The 21,252-nt window shown below is 41.2% G+C and overlaps 1 protein-coding gene across 3 annotated transcripts in view; it reads right to left on the reverse strand.

Moving 5' to 3' along the window:
- The window catches only part of PDS5B (PDS5 cohesin associated factor B), a 263,572-nt gene that overhangs the window by 104,097 nt on the left and 138,223 nt on the right, over positions 1-21,252 (reverse strand). For all 3 annotated transcript variants that reach the window (XM_054015327.1, XM_054015328.1, XM_054015326.1), the window contains exons 9-12: positions 6,754-6,869; positions 4,271-4,365; positions 2,726-2,871; positions 423-574 (exon numbers count right to left, since the gene is read on the reverse strand). In XM_054015327.1, the coding sequence (XP_053871302.1) occupies positions 423-574; positions 2,726-2,871; positions 4,271-4,365; positions 6,754-6,869 (509 nt within the window). The remainder of the gene's footprint in view (positions 1-422; positions 575-2,725; positions 2,872-4,270; positions 4,366-6,753; positions 6,870-21,252) is intronic.

Consider the following 21,252-nt stretch of genomic DNA (forward strand, 5'->3'; position numbering starts at 1 on the left):
GTAAAGTCCTTTTAGGGTCATCTGACATTGCATGTGTTTGATTCTACTGTATTTATTTCTAAAGTTTATATGTCTCTACAGATTTGTTGATCTGTCCAATGCATAAATCAAAAGAATAAATTAATGAAGCAAACAACTTTTGGAACACTAACATGGGCTGAGTGAGAAACAGAAAAAAACTAGAGTAATTCTACTCCATTGAAGCAATACTTCTGAGTTTAAAAAAAAAGGAACACAACTTGGCCGTGTCCATTTAAGAACACAAGTTGACCTATAAATAAATAAATGTATCTTTTATTTATTTATTTATATTTTTTTCCTTTTATCATCATTTAACAATCAGAAAATACATACAAGTTATAAAGCTAGGCAACCAGTATATAACAAGTCTCTAATCTTCAAAACCTAGTAAACTGACCTACCGGTCATCAATACTGTTTTGATAATATATATGCAGCAGTTTGTCCTTGATCCATGAAATTTGTTTTGCAGCTTCTTTCCCCGCTTCTGACTGTAATGAATATTTCTTGTATATCTGGGCAAGTCCCATCATAGCTTCTTTTCTCACTCTCCACTAAAAAAATAATATCACAGTTTTAAAACGCAAAATAAACAATTTTTTAAAATTATGGTAAAAAAAAATCTCTTGGCAAATAAATATTTCCTTTTTCCTTAAAAAACTGAAATAGTGATTCTAACTTGTTTAAAAAAATTTTTTACTGCATTTTATTAAATTCACTAAAAAAATTTATATTTATCATATCTGCAACTACCAACATTTTCATCACCATTCATAGCTAGCATGTGAATAAAACTAATATCTGAGTAAGCAACAAACCCTCTGGACTTTAATGGGTAATATTTCTAATATCAAAATATTCTTTTCTTCAGGGAACTATACTGAATACCTACCATTATTTTATGGCTGCATAGGGGGAAAGCATGTCACCAAATGAGAAAAATAAAATCAGAAAATGACAATGTGATTGATAAAGTTTGCCCTCAGCTTGCTTGCTGTTAATGCTATTTAAAATACATGAAAACAGTTTACTGGATAATGAAATATGGTTAACTGGAATTTCAAAAATGCACAAGTTTGGAAGTTAGTGAATTTGCTCAGTCTTCCAAGGTTCTAATTAAAAGTGAGCAACTTGACAGGCTGAGGATGATTGAATATTTTTCACTTTAATCCACAATAAATTTTGAATTCTGTGTTCCATATTTTTCAAAAAATATTTCAATATCTTGGAAGGATTTCATTTTTATTTACAAATACTAATATAACAAAGACAACAAATGATACAGAAAATACCATTAAAATAGTTGTAAGACCTACACTGAACACAATCCACAGTACTACAATGCACGACTATGGTTTGATTTTTGTTCTCTAGGTATGAGCTGGCAGGGACAGAGTACTACGGAAACAGGATATTCAGGCCCTAGGGCAAGAGAATGCCTCAGTGTTTAGCAGTGACTATTCCAGTTAAGTATAAAGGACCACCAATAATTTCTCCAAAGGGAATCCTGTCAAGTTTTCCTCAGCTGGAAGGATAATGGATAAATTCATGGTGGTTAAGTCCATTAATGGTTATTAGCCAGGAAGGGTAAGGAATGGTGTCCCTAGCCTCTGTCTGTCAGAGGATGGAGATGGATGGCAGGAGAGAGATCACTTGATCATTGCCTGTTAGGTTCACTCCCTTTGGGGCAGCTGGCATTGGCCACTGTCGGTAGACAGGATACTGGGCTAGATGGACCTTTGGTCTGACCCGGTACGGCCTTTCTTATGTTCTTAATGATTACACAATGGTAATGTGATGTTTAAAATGGGATATTTCTCAGGGCTGAATGAGTGACACCCATTCTCCCATGCCCTAGGACAGGAGTGGCCAACCTGTGGCTCCGGAGCCACATGCAGCTCTTCAGAAGTTAATATGCAGCCCCTTGTATAAGCACCACTCTAGGGCCAGAGCTACAGGCGCCAACTTGCCAATGTGCCAGGGGGTGCTCACTGCTCAACCCTTGTCTCTGCCACGGGCCCTGCCCCCACTCCACCCCTTCCCGCTCCCTCCCCTGAGCCTGCAGTGCCCTCACTTCTCCCTCTCCCCAGAGCCCCCTGCATGCCACAAAACAGCTGATCGGGAGGTGCAGGGAGGGAGGGGAAGGTGCTGATTGGCAGGGCTGCCGGTGGATGGGAGGCACTGGGAGCGGATATGGGGCTGCTGACATATTACTGTGGTTCTTTGGCAATGTACATTGGTAAATTCTGGCTCCTTCTCAGGCTTAGGTTGGCCACCCCTGCTCTAAGAGGAGGAGAAGAAAGTGGACTAAAGTGAACACTCTATTATGCTATGAGGCAATACTCCAAAGAATGCAGTTTGTCTACCTGTCTTTGACAAAGACATATACGATGGTGTTACCAGATATTTCATCAATAATCTTTCAATGACAAGTTATTTTTCTCTTCGGTTTTAACATTTTTTTTACCAGTAGACTTCAAAATACTTTAAAAACTGAAAATTTGAGATGAATAAACTTTAAACTATCAACAGCAAATGTTTTTATATTATTTAATAGTTTTTATAATCTGTTCAAATGAAAGTTTTTAATTCTGGTGTTTTTAAAAAGGAAGGTTATTTCTTATCTAAAAACAGAACACTAAATTTATTACAAGATATTTGAGACTAACACAATTAATCATTATTAGAACTAATCTACGTCTTACCCGTTTGTCCAGTGTTCTCTCTCTTACAAAATTAAGTAGGTGATCATTGACAAGCAAAAGATCTTTTTTAGCAGCAGTAACTATGGATACAATAACATCATGCCTAATGGCTTCTTCAGGGTCATGTGACCTTACTTTAAGGTATTCTGAAAGAAAAATACTATCATTAAAATGAAATATTTATGCAGCTTTAACTGTGTTTAATCCCTAGAGACTGCTTAAAGAAATATGACTAAAGTCAGCCACATTTTACACTATTTCAAACATCAAGTATAAAGTCACTGAATTCTTCTTAAGCTTAGATGAACTGCCAATTATTTAGCAAACTTTTGTTACTTAGAGTATAGTATATCTAACAATTATTCCACTATTAGTCTCTCAGCTCCCATCTATAATTAGAAGTTTTTTATTTTTGTTAATAGTTAATTCATTCAGATATAGAGTAAGATTTTCTTTCCCAGACTACCTCATGGTATCCCTAACTGGTAACTATTTCCTCTGCCTGATCACCAATATTTTAAAAACAATACAAGGGGGAAAAAGCTCAGAATCAGTAATAAAATACATAACCTTTTTGCCAGTACAGTAATTTAATCAAATTTGTATAAAACTGATAGGTGACGAGAAGTCATTGCATCTTGATCACTGTTCAGTGATCAAAGAAAAATGAGTTGATCATCGCAAACAACCACGATTAATACTACTGGCAGCAAGCCGTGGTGCCACAGACAATGTCCAGAAATAATGAAGTCCTGCCTTGCATTTAAAGAGGCTTTGAAATTTGAAAGCTATACCTACCAGGGTGTGTGGTTTTGCCTTTTTTTTTTTTTGGTTAAGTATAATTTGGCTAAAGTGATATTTTCTAAAAGAATTCACCTAGAGGACACAGTAATGAAAACAGTTTTAAAGTTTACTGAATAATGACACAGTATTCAAAAAAAGTTCTCATCCACAGTTATAAAGGTTGGAACTTAAATATATTTTTCAATGACACAAACTTAATTCCGTGGAAAAAAAGCAATACAAATCCACTATTCTCCTCCATATCTCAAAGTGTTCCACAGTGTAAGCCAGAAAGTCTAGTACCAGACATGAAAGCAGGCAAAAGTCAACTCAACCACACTTCCAGGACAACAGAAGTAATACAATTAACCTTTTGTTTAGTAAAAGATTGAAAATAATGCGCTGACATTTTAGGTGAAACATTTCCTCAGCTATATTTGTGTTATTTTGCTCTGCTTATCTGAAACACTTCATACTATATTCTGTGAAGATCATGGAGGCAGTGGTGATTAGGTAGTTATTAATTACTGAAAATACAAGAATAATCTGGTCCGAAATCTTAAATTCATCTCTGCTCATATTTATCAGCTTTTCCATTTTTCATTCACTGTAAAAATCTACTTAACCAGCACATTTCAAAACTGCATTTTTCACAAATGTTGCAAAGCCACAATAGTAACCAGATACCTAATTCTGCTATTACCCTTGAGAACAAGATAAAAAATCCTGAAGAATATTATTAATAATAAAAAAAACTGGTACCTGTTAAATCTTTTGCTAGATCTGGATGGTTCATAAGGCAGTGGCTAGCAAATTTCACACATTCAAGCCGGATAGGTACATGGATATCATTAAACCTGTTTTAGGAACAAACACTGTATTTAATAAATCAAGATGTGTAACTCAACATTATTTTATTTCATTTCCATCAAAGCACTATTTCTATATACAAAGCACTGAAATAGTGATAGTCCAAGACTTATCTTAAACTCACATTTTCACTTAAGAGTAACGCCTTACCACTTCCTGTCCTCTTGTATCATGCAACCTTGTATACATACAATTAAGTTCTATGTCTCTGATTCTATTTCTAAGGCCTGCAGCCTCAGTTGATGAACTGATAACTAGGATTAGACTAGAAGGTTTTGGGACATAGGACAAAGTGTTCCAGGAACCACTATCTGCTTTTACATTTAGCTAGGCAGCATGAAGCAACCTAACTTAAGTGAACACAAAATAGATGTAGCTGCTTTCTAGCCCTTTTTTCTTTTCCAACTATGTCTATGCTTCTCATGTATGGATGCATGAATAAAATAGATGTCCTTAATTTTACACTGATAATTTGATTGGTCTTGCAAAGTCTCGTTTAAAAAGGAAACTTAGAAATATTTCCTATATAAACACAGTTAATTTATTTGCCTTTTACTAATGGAAATATCTTCCCCAATGAACACGAAAAACTCCCACAAACACAAATGACAGTTGCTTATGGGTAGCAGACATTGGTTTAAAAAAAATAGATTGTTCACTGTCCATTTCCATAAACATCAAATATTTAAATAGTAATATGAAGAATCACATGAGTTTCACTAAAAAAATTAGTTTCCTAAATTGTCAATCCCGAACAACCTATTTCTCTTTGAACTGAATAATGTAAGGCAACATTAATAGGCTTCTATATGCATCAAATGTAACCTAAAAGGAATCTGTTTAAAGATGGACCACTTTAAAAGTACAGACGCTCCCCAAGTTACGTAAACCAGACATACGCAAATCCAAGCTTACGGAAAAAGGTCCGTAAGCTAGAAATGGTCGGAGATACATTTCTGACTTACGCAAAATTCAAGTTACGCAAGGCGTTCCGGAATGGAACGCTTGTGTAAGTCAGGAAGCGTCTGTAGATAAAACTTTAAAAAAGTTTAAAAAAGTCTCGACAGAAGTGTCTGAACATTTGAAAACAAAATCTAGTCTTGTTTGATTTTGATTGGCATTGTCCTATAGAACTATCCAACTTTAAATTATTACTTTGTAATATGATCAAATACAAATTTATTACAAGATACTATACAAAAGGAAATCTTTTGAAAAAGATCAAATGCCTTTTACAAAAGGAATTCTCTGGAAAAAAAATCAAATCTCTAAATTTTCAAAATCTCTAAACTAAAATTATCTAAATTAAATAAATTTAAAATTTCCAAATCTTTAAAAATATAAATTCAAGATTGTGACAACACAGCTCAAATGTCAATTAACAGCATATATGAAAAACTTTTGGTACAATAAAGATGACATTTGAATGAAATAAAGCTATACAATAAAAACATTCAGCACATAATTTAGAAAATAAAATATAGAATTGCACTATATTTTAATGAAAATGGATTTATAAAAGGATTTATTTCAAAATGTAAATTTACTGGTTACTTATTTTTTCAAATGTTTAAAAGATTCAATAAAACAAATATTGAGTCTTCAAATTTGTAACCTTCTTAAAACAGCCACTGTGATTAGTTGATGACAGAGAAATAACACATCTTCATTACTATTTTACTTTACAATGAAGTATTTTTCGCTAGGCCCAATTAGCATCTAGTATTTTTTAAAATATAGTATGAAAATATGTTTGATAGTGTCTTCAAAAACAATTTCAGGCAAAAACACTTCTACATTTAAATTTTCTAAAAATTTTATCGGTAGAAAATTTCCCTGAATACTGATATTTTATCATTTTAATATGATGTAATATTATTTGCCGTATAAACTATTGCCCACTTGCATTAATTTACAGGGATTAGCACTGACCCAACATCAGGTACGCTATCACTACAGTCTTTATACCAATATTTTTAAACACAGCAATTATTATTCAGTAAGATACAATGTAGTATAAGCATACAGTATATGAAGTCTCAGGATTTCTTAAATATAGTCTGATACTACCAATGCCATCTGATGTTATTTTAAAAGTTATAAACTCATTCATAGTTTTATATATAATAAATATATAATATTTACAATATTAAAATTATATAAGTAAAGGAACAGGATGGTTTATAATTATTAGCTCTATAGAATCACAGATGTAATATCTTTAATATTATCTGTGTCATATTTCAGAGCAAGCAGCAGAATAGAATTCTTACTTATCCATAGATTATACTTATTTTAAATAAAGGAAATTTGTAAAATGTTGAATTATACTTCATTGTTTATCCCTGTGGGAAGGGAACTAAAACAGTGTATACCTCCCCAAGTAGCACTGCCAAAGTGGTTTGTTTTGAGATGCCAACTCTGAATCCTTTGCCCCAAACATTTTTGCTAGTAGTTTTACAACCTGCAGGCGTTCTTCATTGTCATTGCTCTGGAAAATGAACACATTTTTCAAAAATAAAAACTGTATAAATGACTTTTACATACTTATCTTACATTACATACATTTATCTTCAGACAAATTAAAATGCAGATTAAAATATTCAGTTCTGGTATAAAGCAATCTGTGTTTCAGAGAGATAAAAGACTATTAATCATGGCGATGAAGAAATTAGTATTGAAATTAAGGAAGTTCAAATAAAGATGCAATGTAGAGTGCCCCAATATTACAAACCTGTTGAAAGAATACCAGGCTTATGTACATTATTTCAACCCTCATTAACAGTTTGCTAATATTTTTTATCTGTATTTGTTAAAAACAGTAAAAGAGTTAGGCATACTTATACAACCAAACTTAGGCAGATAATGAATGAGATAAAATGCAACATTAAAACACAATTTAGAATATTGTCAGCAACTATACTATAAAAATGTTCTGCATATCTCCTACTGTTGATATAATGAGAACCTCAGCAAGGAGTAAGGTTCACTGCCCCTAAGATTTTATGGAGTCGTCACTGAAAGCTCTTCAGCATAATTTTCAAAAGAAACTAGTGATATAATGCCTCAAATTTTTGGGTGCCCAACTTGAGACAACTTGAGGCCTCATGTTCAGACAATGATGAGCAACAAACTTTAAAAAAAATCAGGCTGCTTTAAAATAATCTCTCAAAACTTGGGTCCCCCAAATTGAGGCACCCAAACACACTGGTTAGGCTTTCATAATTCAATACTTTCCAAAACTACAACACTTCCTAAAACTATGCTTTTAGTTGAAAATTAAATGTGCTCCTACACAGTTCAAAATTATATTCTCGCTAAATATTCTAGTACTAATTTTCATTTCCACCTGCTTGAAGTACAGAACATATCCTTTAAGTTGAAAATATACTGTAGAGATGTTGTCACATTTATTAGCTTTCCATACGTTTGTAATTCACCACACAATGACATGCATATTTTTGCATAAAATAAGAAAACATGAAAAAGTTCTCCCATGGCTACACTCGCAGTTTAATGCTGCTTCTTTGCCCCTCCACAGTCATTAGCTGGGCACTCCTGGCTCCTCCCACTCTCCAGTCTCCTTCCTGCTGGTATAATACAAGGGGAGTGTTGAGGCAGGAAGGTACAGTTCCACTATCACAGACATCCCTACCATATCGGTCCAACCGTTTGCCTCCTTTGGAGTTAGTTTCTATCATCAAGAAATATGGGCAAGGTGGTCTTCGTTAACATTGCCTAATCTGACTTGGTGCCTTGCTGTGGCTGGTTCAATACATTCTACATACCAATGGTTACTGTGTGGGGAAAGCACAGAAAGCTGGGCTTGCCCCAACTTGAATGGTGTCTCCTACTTCCAGCAATACCATTTTAAAGGAGTTCTGGCCACTATCAAATATCCCAATCTGTTGGTAGGCACTACTACACTCTCCAGCAGTGGCCACTAATGTCACCCCCAGCTACTCAGGAACAGGTTGAAAATGTTCACTGTACACTTATTTTCACAGAATTGTCAAAATCTGAAAATATTTCACATATTTACAGTGAACATGCTCAGTTCTGCAATGTAACTATAGTTTAAGAAATAGCCATATCCAAAATATGTTGCTCATATAAATACTGGTCATTTCACATGAGAATGGAGACAACCCTTAGCTTGAATACAGCATTTATCTGGTAACAGAACAATTAAATATATTTTACTTCTAAAATTAACCAATAAATTCCCTGGTTATGATTCTGCTTTAGTATTAGCAAGAACTGGCAACAACAGTATGATTTTATTCTGTTACAACTGTGTATTTATCTGTCCATTTTTTTAGATGAGTGTTCCAAATTTGTCATTCTATTATGTGGTAATAAGGCAGATGGTGGCAATATTTTCAAGAAAACTATTTTTCAGTTTCTGCTCTCTTAATCAGGTTATAGGATTATTTGTCTGTCATTGGCTTCAACAAGTGCCAGGACTACAGCATCTTTTCCAAACTCATGCCAAGAATTTGTCTACTTGTGCGATTTTCTGCCTAACCACCTGGACAAAACAAACAAAAATCCAAAGGTCTGCACAGACTAGTACTATGTGCTACTTACAATCTATCTATTCTTATGTGTATATCTACTTTCCTTACAGGGAGAAAAGTCATGCATACCACCATACACTGAAGCATCACTCCTGATTATGCCATATAAATTTCAGAATCTGACTGACACTAGCAAGCCAGTTCTTACCAGGACTGGAGGCATTAGCTAAGAACTAACAAATTCGTATCCGGAGACCAGACCAGCTCAGCTGTATGTTAGTTTTACTCAAAACAGGTATTAGTCTTATAAGAATGTGTTTAGTGCTTAGACTATATGAAATGCCTGTAAGTTGCTACATGCTTTAGTCCCATGTTTAATGTCAGTATTCCATGCTATAATAAAATATGTAAGTTTTGCTTTATAACTTTGAAAATGTTTGCTATTAACTTGTAAACTGAGGTACAGGAATCGTCGCCCCATCCAGAAAGGCTATAAAAATCAAACGGGCCATCAAGAAACATCACAATACAAAGGATTGATTAATGGTCCTATTGCACCTTGGAAATGCTACATGCAAGGAAGCTCCTCCCATGGGCTTGGAAGCTAAGTGAAGGAAATAAAATAAAGGCTATGGTTACAGTTGAGAACTTACAGTGGCACAGCTGTAACCAATACAGCTATGCATGCCACTGTAAGCTCTCTAGTGTAGCTGCTCTAAGGCTATGTCTACTGTATCATTTCTGTCAGTGTAAAAAACAAACAGTTACTCACCTTCTCGTAACTGTTGTTCTTCAAGATGTGTTGTTCATGTCCATTCCAATATGGTGTGTGGGCGCACGTGCACAGTAGTCAGCCTGGGCGCCCCCTGGAGTCGCGCCTCATGGGGCCCAATATAGAGCCACCCCCTCAATTCCTTCTTGTCGGCTACTCCGACAGAGAGTGGGTACTGGAACGGACATGAACAACACATCTCGAAGAACTGTAAGGGTTACTCATCTTGTTCTTTCTTCGAGTGCTTGTTCATGTGGATTCCAATCAGGTGACCCACAAGCCCAAGATCAAGAGGCGGGGTCGGAGTCATTCACTGACTGGAGCACTGCTTCTCCAAAGGCCACATCGTCTCTGGCCTGCTGAGTAATCGCACAGTGCATGGTGAAAGTGTGGATAGAGGACCACATCACTGCTCTGCAAAAATTTTCTGAACCTGTGGCAGGAACACTGTTGACAAAGCCTGCGCCCTGGTGGACTGCGCAGCAATTGGGGGTGCGGGAACTCCCTCCAGGTTGTAGCATTCCCGGATGCAGGATGCGATCCATGACAAATGCATTGTGATGACACAGGCAGACCTTTCATTCTGTCTGCCATTGCCACAAATTCATTCTGGACCAATTTTCTGAACGGCTTCGTTCTCTCAATATAAAAGGCTAGCACACTGTGGACATCCACAGGGGAGTGTGTGCTCCCTGCCACTGGAATGCGGCTTAGGTAGAATACCGGGAGAAAGATGTCCTGTTTGATGTGAAACTGCGACACCACCTTTGGAAAGAAAGGAGGATGAGGTCTGAGCTGCACCTTGTCCTTATAGAACACAGTATAAGGGGGCTCTGATGTTAGGGCCCTGAATTCAGATACCCTGCTGGCCGAGGTTATCACCACGAGGAATGCCATATTCTAAGAGATAGAGAGAGCACATTGCCAAGGACTCGAAGGGTGGTCCCATTAGTCTAGAAAGGACCAGGTTGGGGTCCCAGGCTGGAACAGGCTGTCGGACGTGAGGATATAGCCTGTCGAGTCCTTTTAAAAACCGGCTGACCGTAAGGTTAGCAAACACCAAGCGGCCCTTCTCAACCGGGTGAAAGGCCTAGATGGTGGCTAAATGCACCCTTATTGATGACAACAAAAGCCCCTGCTACTTCAGACTGAGAAGGTAGTCCAGAATAAGCGGCGCCGGGGCCAGCGTCGGGGACGAATGGTGCTGCGCCGACCAGATTGAAAACGTCTTCCACTTGGCAACATAGATGGCTCTTGTGGAAGGTTTTTTGCTGCCAAGGAGGACGTGTCTAACCTGTTCTGAACAGGACAGCTCCATCAGGTTCATCCATGGAGCTTCCACGCCATGACGTGAAGTAAATCGAGGTTCGGATGTTGAAGATGACCATGATCTTGCGTGAGAAGGTCCAGGAAGAGCAGCAGGGTGACTGGGGCTTCCACGGACATGTCTAGGAGAGATGTGTACCAGTGAGGTTAGGCCCATGCTGGAGCTATCAATATAACCTGAGCTCGTTCCCTCCGGATCTTGAGGAGCACCTTGTGAACAAGTGGTATGGGCGGAAAGACATATAGGAGACAATCTCCCCAGTGGAGGAGGAACACGTCCGCTCTGGGGCCCAGGCTGTGGTTTTGGAGGGAGCAGAACTGTTGGCACTTCCTGTTGTGTCACATGGCGAATAGGTCTATCTGGGGAAAGCCCCACCTGTGGAAGATTGAAATCGCAACATCCGGACGAACGGACCACTCGTGGCTGTGAAATGACCTACTGAGGTGACCCGCCAGTTCGTTCTGTTCCCCGGGGAGGTGCAACGCTTGCAGGTGTATTGAATGTTCTACACAGAAGTCCCACAGCATGAGGGCTTCCTATCACAGCGGAGAGGAGTGTGCGCCCCCACTTGTTGATGTAGAACATTGAAGTGGTGTTGTCCATTATGACTGATACACACATTGTCCCACTAAGTATGCCCAGAAGACCTGGCACACCAGGTGCACCACTCTCAGCTCTCTGACGATGTGGAGAGCAAGACCTGGCTGCGGAGTGGCGAAGGAGACCCCCTGAGCCAGGTATACTGACGCCAGCCACGACTAAAGAGGTCGTAGTCTGAGCCTGGCATGCTGCACCACATAGGTACAAGCCATGTGTCCCAGAAGCTTCAGGCAGTTTCCTGCTGTTATGGTGGGAAACCGTCTGAGGCCTTGAATGTTATCGGTGAGGGCCTGAAACCTCCCTTGCAGCAGGTATGCCCTGGCCTGGGGTCAAGTCCAATATTGCTCCTATAAACTCTATCCTCTGGATGGGGGACAGAGTGCACTTTGCTTCATTTAAAAACGAGACCCAGGTCGACAAAGGTGGCTCTGATAAACTTGATCTGAGCCTCCACTTGGGTCTTGGAGCGAAGCCAGTTGTTGAGATAAGGAAACATGTGAACATGATGCCTACGCAGAAACATGGCGACGACTGCCATGCACTAGGTGAAAACTCAAGGTGCTGCTGACAGGACTAACGGGAGGACTACGAATTGATAGTGGGTGTTGTTCACCACGAACCTGAGGTACTTCCTGTGGGGCTGAGTAATCGCAATATGAAAGTATGCGTCCTTCAAGTTGAGGGCGGCATACCAGTCTGCTGGATCCAATGAGGGAATGATGGAGGCCAAAAGAGATCATGCGGAACTTGATTTTCTTTATAAACTTGTTGAGTTCCCGCAGGTCCAAGATGGGCCTGAGGCCGCTTTTGGTATTAGGAAATACTGGGAATAAAAGCCCTCAGCCCTGTGCTCCTGAGGAACCTCCTCCACTGCCCCTAAAGATAGGAACAACTGCATCTCTTGGAGAAGGAGTTACTTGTGAGAAGGGTACCTGAAAAGGGATGGGGAAGGGGGGTGGAAGGGCTGAAGGGCACCGAATTGGATGGAGTATCCCCTCTCTACCATGCCAAGCACCCATCAGTCTGAGGTTATACGGGACTATGCACAGTAGAAAGGGGATAGTCGGGACGAGAAGGTAAGGAGGGGTGGGATCCATTGCCAGGTGTGGTACACTGTCCTTGACCAGGATTTCAAAAGGCATGCTTGGGGCCCGAAGACAGCTTCAGTTGTCCCAAGCTCTGGCCAGAAAGTTGACGTGGCCTTCTCCTGCCACTTCTGTTATGCCTTCTGAAGCCATCTTGGCAGTTCTGCTGACCGAACTTCTGGGTAGGCTGGATCTCCGCTGATTGGAGGGCATCCAGAGGCCCAAGGACCTGAGGGTGGCTCTGGAGTCCATCAGGCTATTTAGCCTTTTGTCTGTTTTCTCAGAAAATAGTCTCTCACCTTCGAAAGGCAGGTCCTGTATCATTTGTTGGACTTCAAAGGGGAGAGCCGATACCTGGAGCCATGAGCCCCTTCTCATGGCTACACCCCGGAGATCAACCTTCCCTCCTTGACCAAAGCCGAGAACGCGGTCCAGGAGTCCGGGGGGGGGGGGGGGGAGAGGAGCAACTCCGTAAACTTAGCCACTACTGAGCAAGAATTGTAGGCATACCTACTGATGATGGCCTATTGGTTGGAAATGCGGAGTTGTAGTCCCACTGTAGAGTATATCCTCTACTCAAATAGATCAAGCTTTTTTGCGTCCCTATTCTTGGGGAAAGGGCCTTGAAAACCCTGCCTCTTTCTCTCTGGTTTGCAGCATCCAGACAGTCAGCTTGTGTGTGGGTGTCTAAGTGTTCATAGCTCTTGGAGGGCACAACGTAGCGCCACTCATTGTGCCTGGTGGTAGGGAGGCCGGGATCTGCCACAGGGTCTTGGTCGGGTCCATGATTGTTTTAATTAGCGGTAAGGCTATACAGGAAGGGCTCGAAGGGGCCAGAATAGGGTCTGCATCATATGTAACTTCTTCTGCCCTAATACCCAGACCCTGTGCAACCTGGCGCAGCAACTGCTGCAACACCCTGGAGTCTTCCAGGGCAGCGGCAATGGTAGCTTCTGTGTGCGCCTCATCCGGGGAAGATGAGGATGAAGCCACTAAGGGAGGTGGTTGTTCCCTTCCATCCCTGCCAGAGGGATCACGTGAGCCAGTGGGGACAGTGATGGGCTGGGGCTCGCTGGTCTCGGTGCTGAAAAGAGCGCCGGCATTGATATCGCACCCCACGTTAGTGCTGGAGGCACTCAGGTGGTGTGTCTGCACTGTGGTGGTCATCGACTTCGGCGCAGGCAGTATCAATAATGGCATCAGTGCCAGTGCCGTTGCAGGAGCCGCAGTCGGTGCCAAGGGCGCTGTTGGCATCATGACTGAGCCACTGACACCTTTGGTGCCAAGTAAACTGCCAAAGGGGGCACCGCCATTGGTGCAGACATCGTCAATGTTGATGCAGATACTGGCATCGATGCCGGAGGTAGCTACTCAGCCGCTGGACGTGGTGGGACAAAGGTAGCAGACAACTGAAGCGGCACCCAAGCGAGAGTGTTGGCTCCAACCCTGGGCTTGGTGGAAAGCCCATGGAGTCCAGAAGGGTCACTGAGCTGGGTTCTGCCATTGAGGGGCCCATTGCCTCAGTCGGCACCTCCTATGGTGCCTGAAGGATGACCTTCTGCTCCTACTATAGTCATAGTGGTACGAGTCCAACTCCAACTCAGAAGCCTCGGAATATAAGGACTAAGGCAGCACTACACCTCTTAATGTGGACAAATTAGATGTCTTTAAGTAACCAGGGCCTGATGAAATGCATGCTAGAATACACAAGAAGCTGACTGAGGAGATATCTGAGCCATTAGCGATTATCTTTGAAAAGTCATGGAAGACGGGTAAGATTCCAGAAGACTGGAAAAGGGCAAATATAGTGCCAATCAATAAAAAGGGAAATAAGGACAACCTGGAGAATTACAGACCAGTCAGCTTAATTTCTGTACCGGGAAAGATAATGGAGCAAATAATTAAGCAATCAATTTGCAGACACATAGAAGATAATAAAGTGATAAATAACAGTCAACATGGATTTCTCAAGAACAAATCGTGTCAAACCAACCTGATAGCTTTCTTTGACAGGGTAACAAGCCTTGTGGATGGGGGAAGGAAGCAGTAGACAAGGTATATCTTGATTTTAGTAAAGCTTTTGATACTGTCTCGCATGACCTTCTCAAACAAAATAGGGAAATGCAAGCTAGATGGAGCTACTATAGGATGGGTGCAAAACTGGTTGGAAAATCATTCCCAGAGACTAGTTATCAGTGGTTCACAGTCATGCTGGAAAGGCATAATGAGGGGTCCTACAGGGATCAGTTCTGGGTCTGGTTCTGCTCAATATCTTCATCAGTGATTTAGATAATGGCATAGAGAAATACACTTAAAGTTTGTGGAAAATACCAAGCTGGGAGGAGTTGCAAGTGCTTTGGAGAATAGGATTAAAATTCAAAATGATCTGGACAAACTGGAGAAATGGTCTGAAGAAACAGAATGAAATTGAATAAGGACAAATGCAAAGTACTCCACTTAGGAAGGAGCAATCACTTGCACACATACAAAATGGGAAATGACTGCCTCGGAAGGGGTACTGCGGAAAGGGACCTGAGGGTCATAGTGGACCACAAACTAAATATGAGTGAACAGTCTAACACTGTTGCAAAAAAAGTGAACATCATTCTGGGATGTATTAGCAGGACTGTTGCAAGCAAGACATGAGAAGTAATTCTTCCGCTCTACTCCGCACTGATTAGGCCTCAACTGGAGTATTGTGTCCAGTTCTGGGTGCCACATTTCAGGAAAGATGTGGACAAATTAGAGGAAGTCCAGAGAAGAGCAACGAAAATGATTAAAGGCCTAGAAAACATGACCTATGAGGGAAGATTGAAAAAATTGGGTTTGTTTACTCTGGGAAAGAGAAGACTGAGCGGACACGATAACAGTTTTCAAGTATATCAAAGGTTATTACAAGGAGGAGGGAGAAGAATTGTTCTTCTTAACCTCTTAGGATAGGACAAGAAGCAATGGGCTTAAATTGCAGCAGGGGACATTTAGGTGGGACATTAGGAAAAACTTCTTAACTGTCAGGGTGGTTAAACACTAGAATAAATTGCCTAGGGAGGTTGTGGAATCTCCATCATTGTAGATTTTTATGAGCAGGTTAGACAAACACCTGTTGGGGATGGTGTAGATAATACTTAGTCCTGTCTTGAGTGCAGGGGACTGGACTAGACCTCTCGAGGTCACTTCCAGTGCTATGATTCTATGATGCTAACTGAGTTTGGCCCATCACACTTGCTGAAGCACAAGAATTCCTAAAAATAGCAGAACAACCTGTGAAACAGACCCAAAACTAAAACAACAACAAAAAACCCACTACTGATTAACAACTATCCCCACTACTAATGAAATTGTTAACACTTTATTCAGAGAAACATGCCTGCCAAAGTCATTGAAAAAAAGCAATAGCTCACCAGTCCTCAGAAAACCATCACTCTGGCCTTAAACGCTAACAAAAATTATGAAATCTCATTGGGAGCAATTTCTCCACATTAGCGAGGAGTGTAGTCAGTGCTACATGTGATTGTATGGAGTGCTTCATAATCAGTATCAGGGACCCTGGTACCACCTCAGAGTCTTTCAGTGCCAGCCGTTTCTGAAGACGAACAAAAGGCACAGATGTTGGCACTAGGTACTTTGTTGCTGGATTCTTCAATGGTGATGGGAAATGAGCTGCTTGTGTAAGTGATGCTGAGATTGTTCCAATATCAATTGGCACTAATCGAGCCCTTGGCACTGCCTCCTGGCTTGGACCTACTCTGTGTCAGTGAGGGAGATCTACGTCTTCCAATCACCCTGGGAACAATGCTCCTTTTTCCCCCTTTCGTCTGATGACTGAGCTAAGGAGGATTTGGAGGCTCTTGCTGATTCCACAGTTGAGTAGTAAGACTTTCACCAATCAGTGGCTGTGGAGCTTAGGGTGGACCTATGGCTCACCATCACTACCACCACCGTTATCTACTCCAGTCTCTTTCCCCTAGAGCTCAAGAGAGGCTCTCATGGATCCTTCCACAAGGAAGAATTTAAGGGCTGATTCCCTTGCTTTGTGTCCTCTTTTGAAACGAGTGGCATATTGAACACTTGTCTGGCATATTTGCTTCACAAAGGCAAAAGAGGCACTTATTGTCCATAGTTAATGGGGACAGCTGTCTTGTAGGTTGGACAGGATTTAAATCCTGGAGACTAACTCTGCTGTATCAATTCTATATAGAGGTTTATATTGTACTTATCACCATAGTATCAGCAGCGGCTAGTAGTACATTAAGCAATGTGACTTCACATCTGTCACGTAGTTTGTTCTCTCCCCTCGATCTCTGGTTTAGGACTCCAATTGACCCTACAGGTTCTGGCATTCAGCTTGTCCCTCTCCGGTACTGACCCTTGGCTCGTTTCCTGGACTCTACCCATTCTGGCCCGAAGTAACTGACAGGTCGAATTCTCGTTTTCACCATTAGGCCTGACTGCAAATGGCATGGTCAGCAACAGGATAGTGGTGAGGTTTGTAATGGTTCGTAGTTCCTGAGAAAGATCATTCCCAGTCTCAACTTTCTCTGAGGGCAGTCTCTGTCTCTCACACATACAAGCTATGTTCTTATTGTTGAGCATTCCATTCTACCCAAGGAGCATAGTTGTTAACCACTTCCTTAGTCCCAGAGTTTTAAATGATCTTTTAGATATTCACAGAGTGATTCAAAAATAAGGACTGAGACCTTGAACTTGATTTGAAATCCTATGGGAAGCCAGAGCAGAGGACAATTCTGATATGTTTGTAGTAGACTGTGTTGCTGCACTGTTTTGAACAAGTTGGAGTTTCTTAAGTGCAGAAGGCTTCATGCCCAGATATACTATAATCCAGGCAAGAGGTGATGAAGGCAAACAACAGAGACCAGATCCTCATCCACCAGAATGGGATAGACATTCCTGGCCAAGCAAGGATAGTAGAAAGTGTTACATGTGGGGAGTCACCATCAGCAGGGAATACAAGACAACCCTTAGATTATGGGTGTGTATCTTCAACCAATGGAGACTGCACCATTGCTGCAAGTTCTTCAAAGTACCTTCCCCTCTATCCACCAACATCACCTCTGTCTTGCTTGGGTTCTGCTTCAGCCAGTTCTTCATCCAAGATCAGATCTCATACAAGCACTGGGCCATCTTAGCAATAGTGTGGTCTTACATGGAGAAGGATAGGTAGAGCTGTGTGGAGATGCAGTTTCCCATCACTACTCATTGGGTGTCTGCCACCTCTTTCAAGTGAGACTTTTTTCTCATGGTCAGTGTCAAATACTGCAAAGAGGTCCTGGAGGATGAGAATCGATGTCTAACCTCTGTCCATTGACAGGAGATCATCCATCAGTGATACTATGGTGGTTTCAGTTCCACATCCAGATTAAGCTAAATCCAGAATGTTAACTTCCATTAGATGAGTTGTAATTGGCCTAACAGGCTTCTATATGAGCTTGCTGAGGAATGGGAAGTCTGATGCAGGGAGCTTCTCCCAGACCTGAGGCCCTCCTTTTTGCTAACGGGCTAAATTATACTACGCTAGAACAACAACTATAACATAGTGCTCAGAGATGCAGTTACTGCAGGGGATCTGTCTTGCAACCCTAGCAGTAAGAAGAAATTAAAGGATGGTTGTGGCCATCCCATTTTTTATGCCAGTAGTCCCCAAACTGTGGGTCGCACGCCCCTAGATGCGATGGAGCCTGTGCCAGCCCCCACAGGGGGCAGGGAGGGAGCACCACCCAGCCTCTCTGGCCCCAGCTCTGCTCCAGCCCCACCCCCGGTCCTGGCCTTGGCCCTATTCCGGCCCCAGACACAACTCTGTCCCCACTCCCAACCATGGCTCCAGCTCTGGCCAAGCTGAGGCTCTTGATCACAGCTCCAGCTCCTGGCTGCACCGCTTGGGGGTGCTGTAGGGGCATGGACAGATTCCATTATTGGGGGGGAGCGGAGCACATGACATAAAAAATTTGGGGACCACTGCTTTATGCCCTGAGCTACAAGGAGCGAGAAGGCATCGAGGGCACAGGCTATTAAAAATAATCTGATCTCACCAGCATGGGGTGCAAGCACACCAAAAATGGAATACATATGGACAAATCACACAAAAAAGAAAATTCAATTGCCCACCTTCTCTCTGGCTTAGGAAGTGGTGAGCACATCAAGCCTGTGCTCTGGTCTCTTGACTAGCTCCCAGGCAGTTTCCTTTGCCAGTTTAAGGCCTTGGTTCTAATCTTCAAAGCAATTATTGGATCAAACCCCATAAAGACTACATTGTGATTTATAAACCACTGGAAGTTGTGCTTATCTAGGACAATGCAAATGCAAAGCACAGGATGAAGCACATAATAGCTGGGGACAAGGCACTCAGTTGAGGTTATCTTGTTATGGAACAAATTTCCACAGGCGATCAGGCAAATCTATAGTCTGATCATCTTTAGGAAAAGCTTCAAAACCTTCCTTTTTCAAAAAGCCTTTCCACCATAGGTAGAATGACAGTCACAATATGACACCCTATCTACCAAAAAAACCCAACCCCTAACTCTACCCCCACTTTGACCAAAAAAACCTCTAGCCCCTAAACAGAGAACAGAGAGATTCCATGAATTTCACTAGGTATTTTACATATCAGGTGTTAAAAGCACAGTGATAGGCAGGCATATAAAATCCAAAAGTAGACAGATATAAAAAACACTCGCCACCCACTCTACCAGTACAGCTGAAACATTAAACCAGTGTTTCCCAAATTGCAGGACACACCTCAGAGGTTGGGGAGCCCAAAGGAACAGTTGGAAAGTAGATGATATGCCACAATTGAAATCCAGAATCTGAGCTCTCTTTTAAAACATGTCTGTTAAAATATTATGGTTGTAAAGAAAACCTTGAAAATAAGATTTGACTGTAACAGAGAGTGATGACTGCAATAGCTCTTAGATGTAAACTGTTTCATTAGCGGAGATACTAATGATATTTTAAAGGTCAACATTGTTAACTATTTAACTCCTAATTAAATCACGTAGGAAAAGAGGAAGATTTACGTAATACACTTAGATGTTGCGAGATACCACCACTGTTTTTTTTCCCCCTTAATCAGAGAAGGCATGTTGGCAATTGACCCACAATGAGGAAAAGCCAGGCTCGAAGACCCCAAAGGAGACGATGGCTATGAAACGTTCTGTTCGAGAAAAAAAACTTAATGCAGCCACATAGCAACAACAAATATCATTAATAGGGCCCTACCAAATTCACAGTCCATTTTGATCAATTTCACTGGCATAGGATTTTTAAATTTCATGATTTCAGGTATTTAAATATCTGAAATTTCAGTGTTTTATCTGTGTGGGTCCTGATCCAAAAGAGAGTTTTGGGTGGGGGTCACAAGATTATTGTAGGGGGATTGTGGTATTGCCACCCTGACTTCTGCGCCGCTGCCAGTAGTGGCACAGAAGGAAGGATGGCATGGTATGTTATTGCCATCCTTCTGCACTGCTGCTGGCAAGGCACTGCCTTCAGAGCTGGGTGCCCACCACTGCTCTATGACCACCAAACTCTGAACAGTGCAGAAGAAAGAGTGGCAATACCACAACCCCCCTACAATAACCTTGTGCCCCCCCCCCGTGACCCTCTTTTGGGTCAGGACCCCCAGTTTGGGAAATGAAATTTGTATAGTAGGGTAAAAGTACACAAAAGACCTGATTTCATGGTCATGATGCGTTTTTCACAGCTATGAATTTGGTAGGGCCCTATATAAAATCATTGGTAACACTTCTATAAACGTGAAAAATAAAGTTCAATGTCAGTTTTGAACTCTAAAACATGTTAAAATGTTTCTTAACATACAATATTGAATATACATCATTCCTTACATTAAAAAATAGACATGTTTTAAAACAATTTAATTTTATTAAAATCTAAAGTATCAGTATGTATTTACAACATATTTGAGTTAAAGGAGGAGGAGTCTGATTGGTTTAATTTACCCGGGGCACGATGCAACCAGCCTGAATGGAAAAAGGAAGATGGGCTGAAAAAACACAACAGGGGGGGCTCAACCCACCCTCTCTGCCATAGAAGTACAAGGCATGTGGTCTTCAAACTCCTACTCTTTTTTCTTTATCCACTGAATCTCAAAAAAAAGGGCAGAAAACTGGAAACTCAAGGAAGTTGGCAGGGACCCAATACTCTTTTCCCAGGAAATGAAGTGCAGTGGGATCCTTAACCTAAACAGCTGAAGCATGCTCTACATGGCAGAGGAGGACAGTGAGGTGATTGTGAAGAAACAGTTGCTGAAAAGTCATTCTAGGGTCTGTTGGAGTCAAGAAGTCAACTGTCTGGGGGCAGGAAAAGGAAGTCAAGGGGGGGGGAATTCTACTGGCTGAATTAGTGTGGAAAAATGGGAGTCAATTTATTTTGGGGCTAAGGAATGATGTTAAAAGCAGCAGCTAGAAGGTCACAGGGAACTTTAATTGGGAGTAGCACATATTTGGTGTATAGGAGAGAAGTAGAAGACAGAAGGTATCATGGATATGCGGGATTAAACTGCAGCAAGGGAGGTCTAGGTTGGACATTAGGAAAAA

Source organism: Malaclemys terrapin, chromosome 1 (genome assembly GCF_027887155.1).
Source record: "Malaclemys terrapin pileata isolate rMalTer1 chromosome 1, rMalTer1.hap1, whole genome shotgun sequence".
Lineage (NCBI taxonomy): Eukaryota > Metazoa > Chordata > Testudines > Emydidae > Malaclemys > Malaclemys terrapin.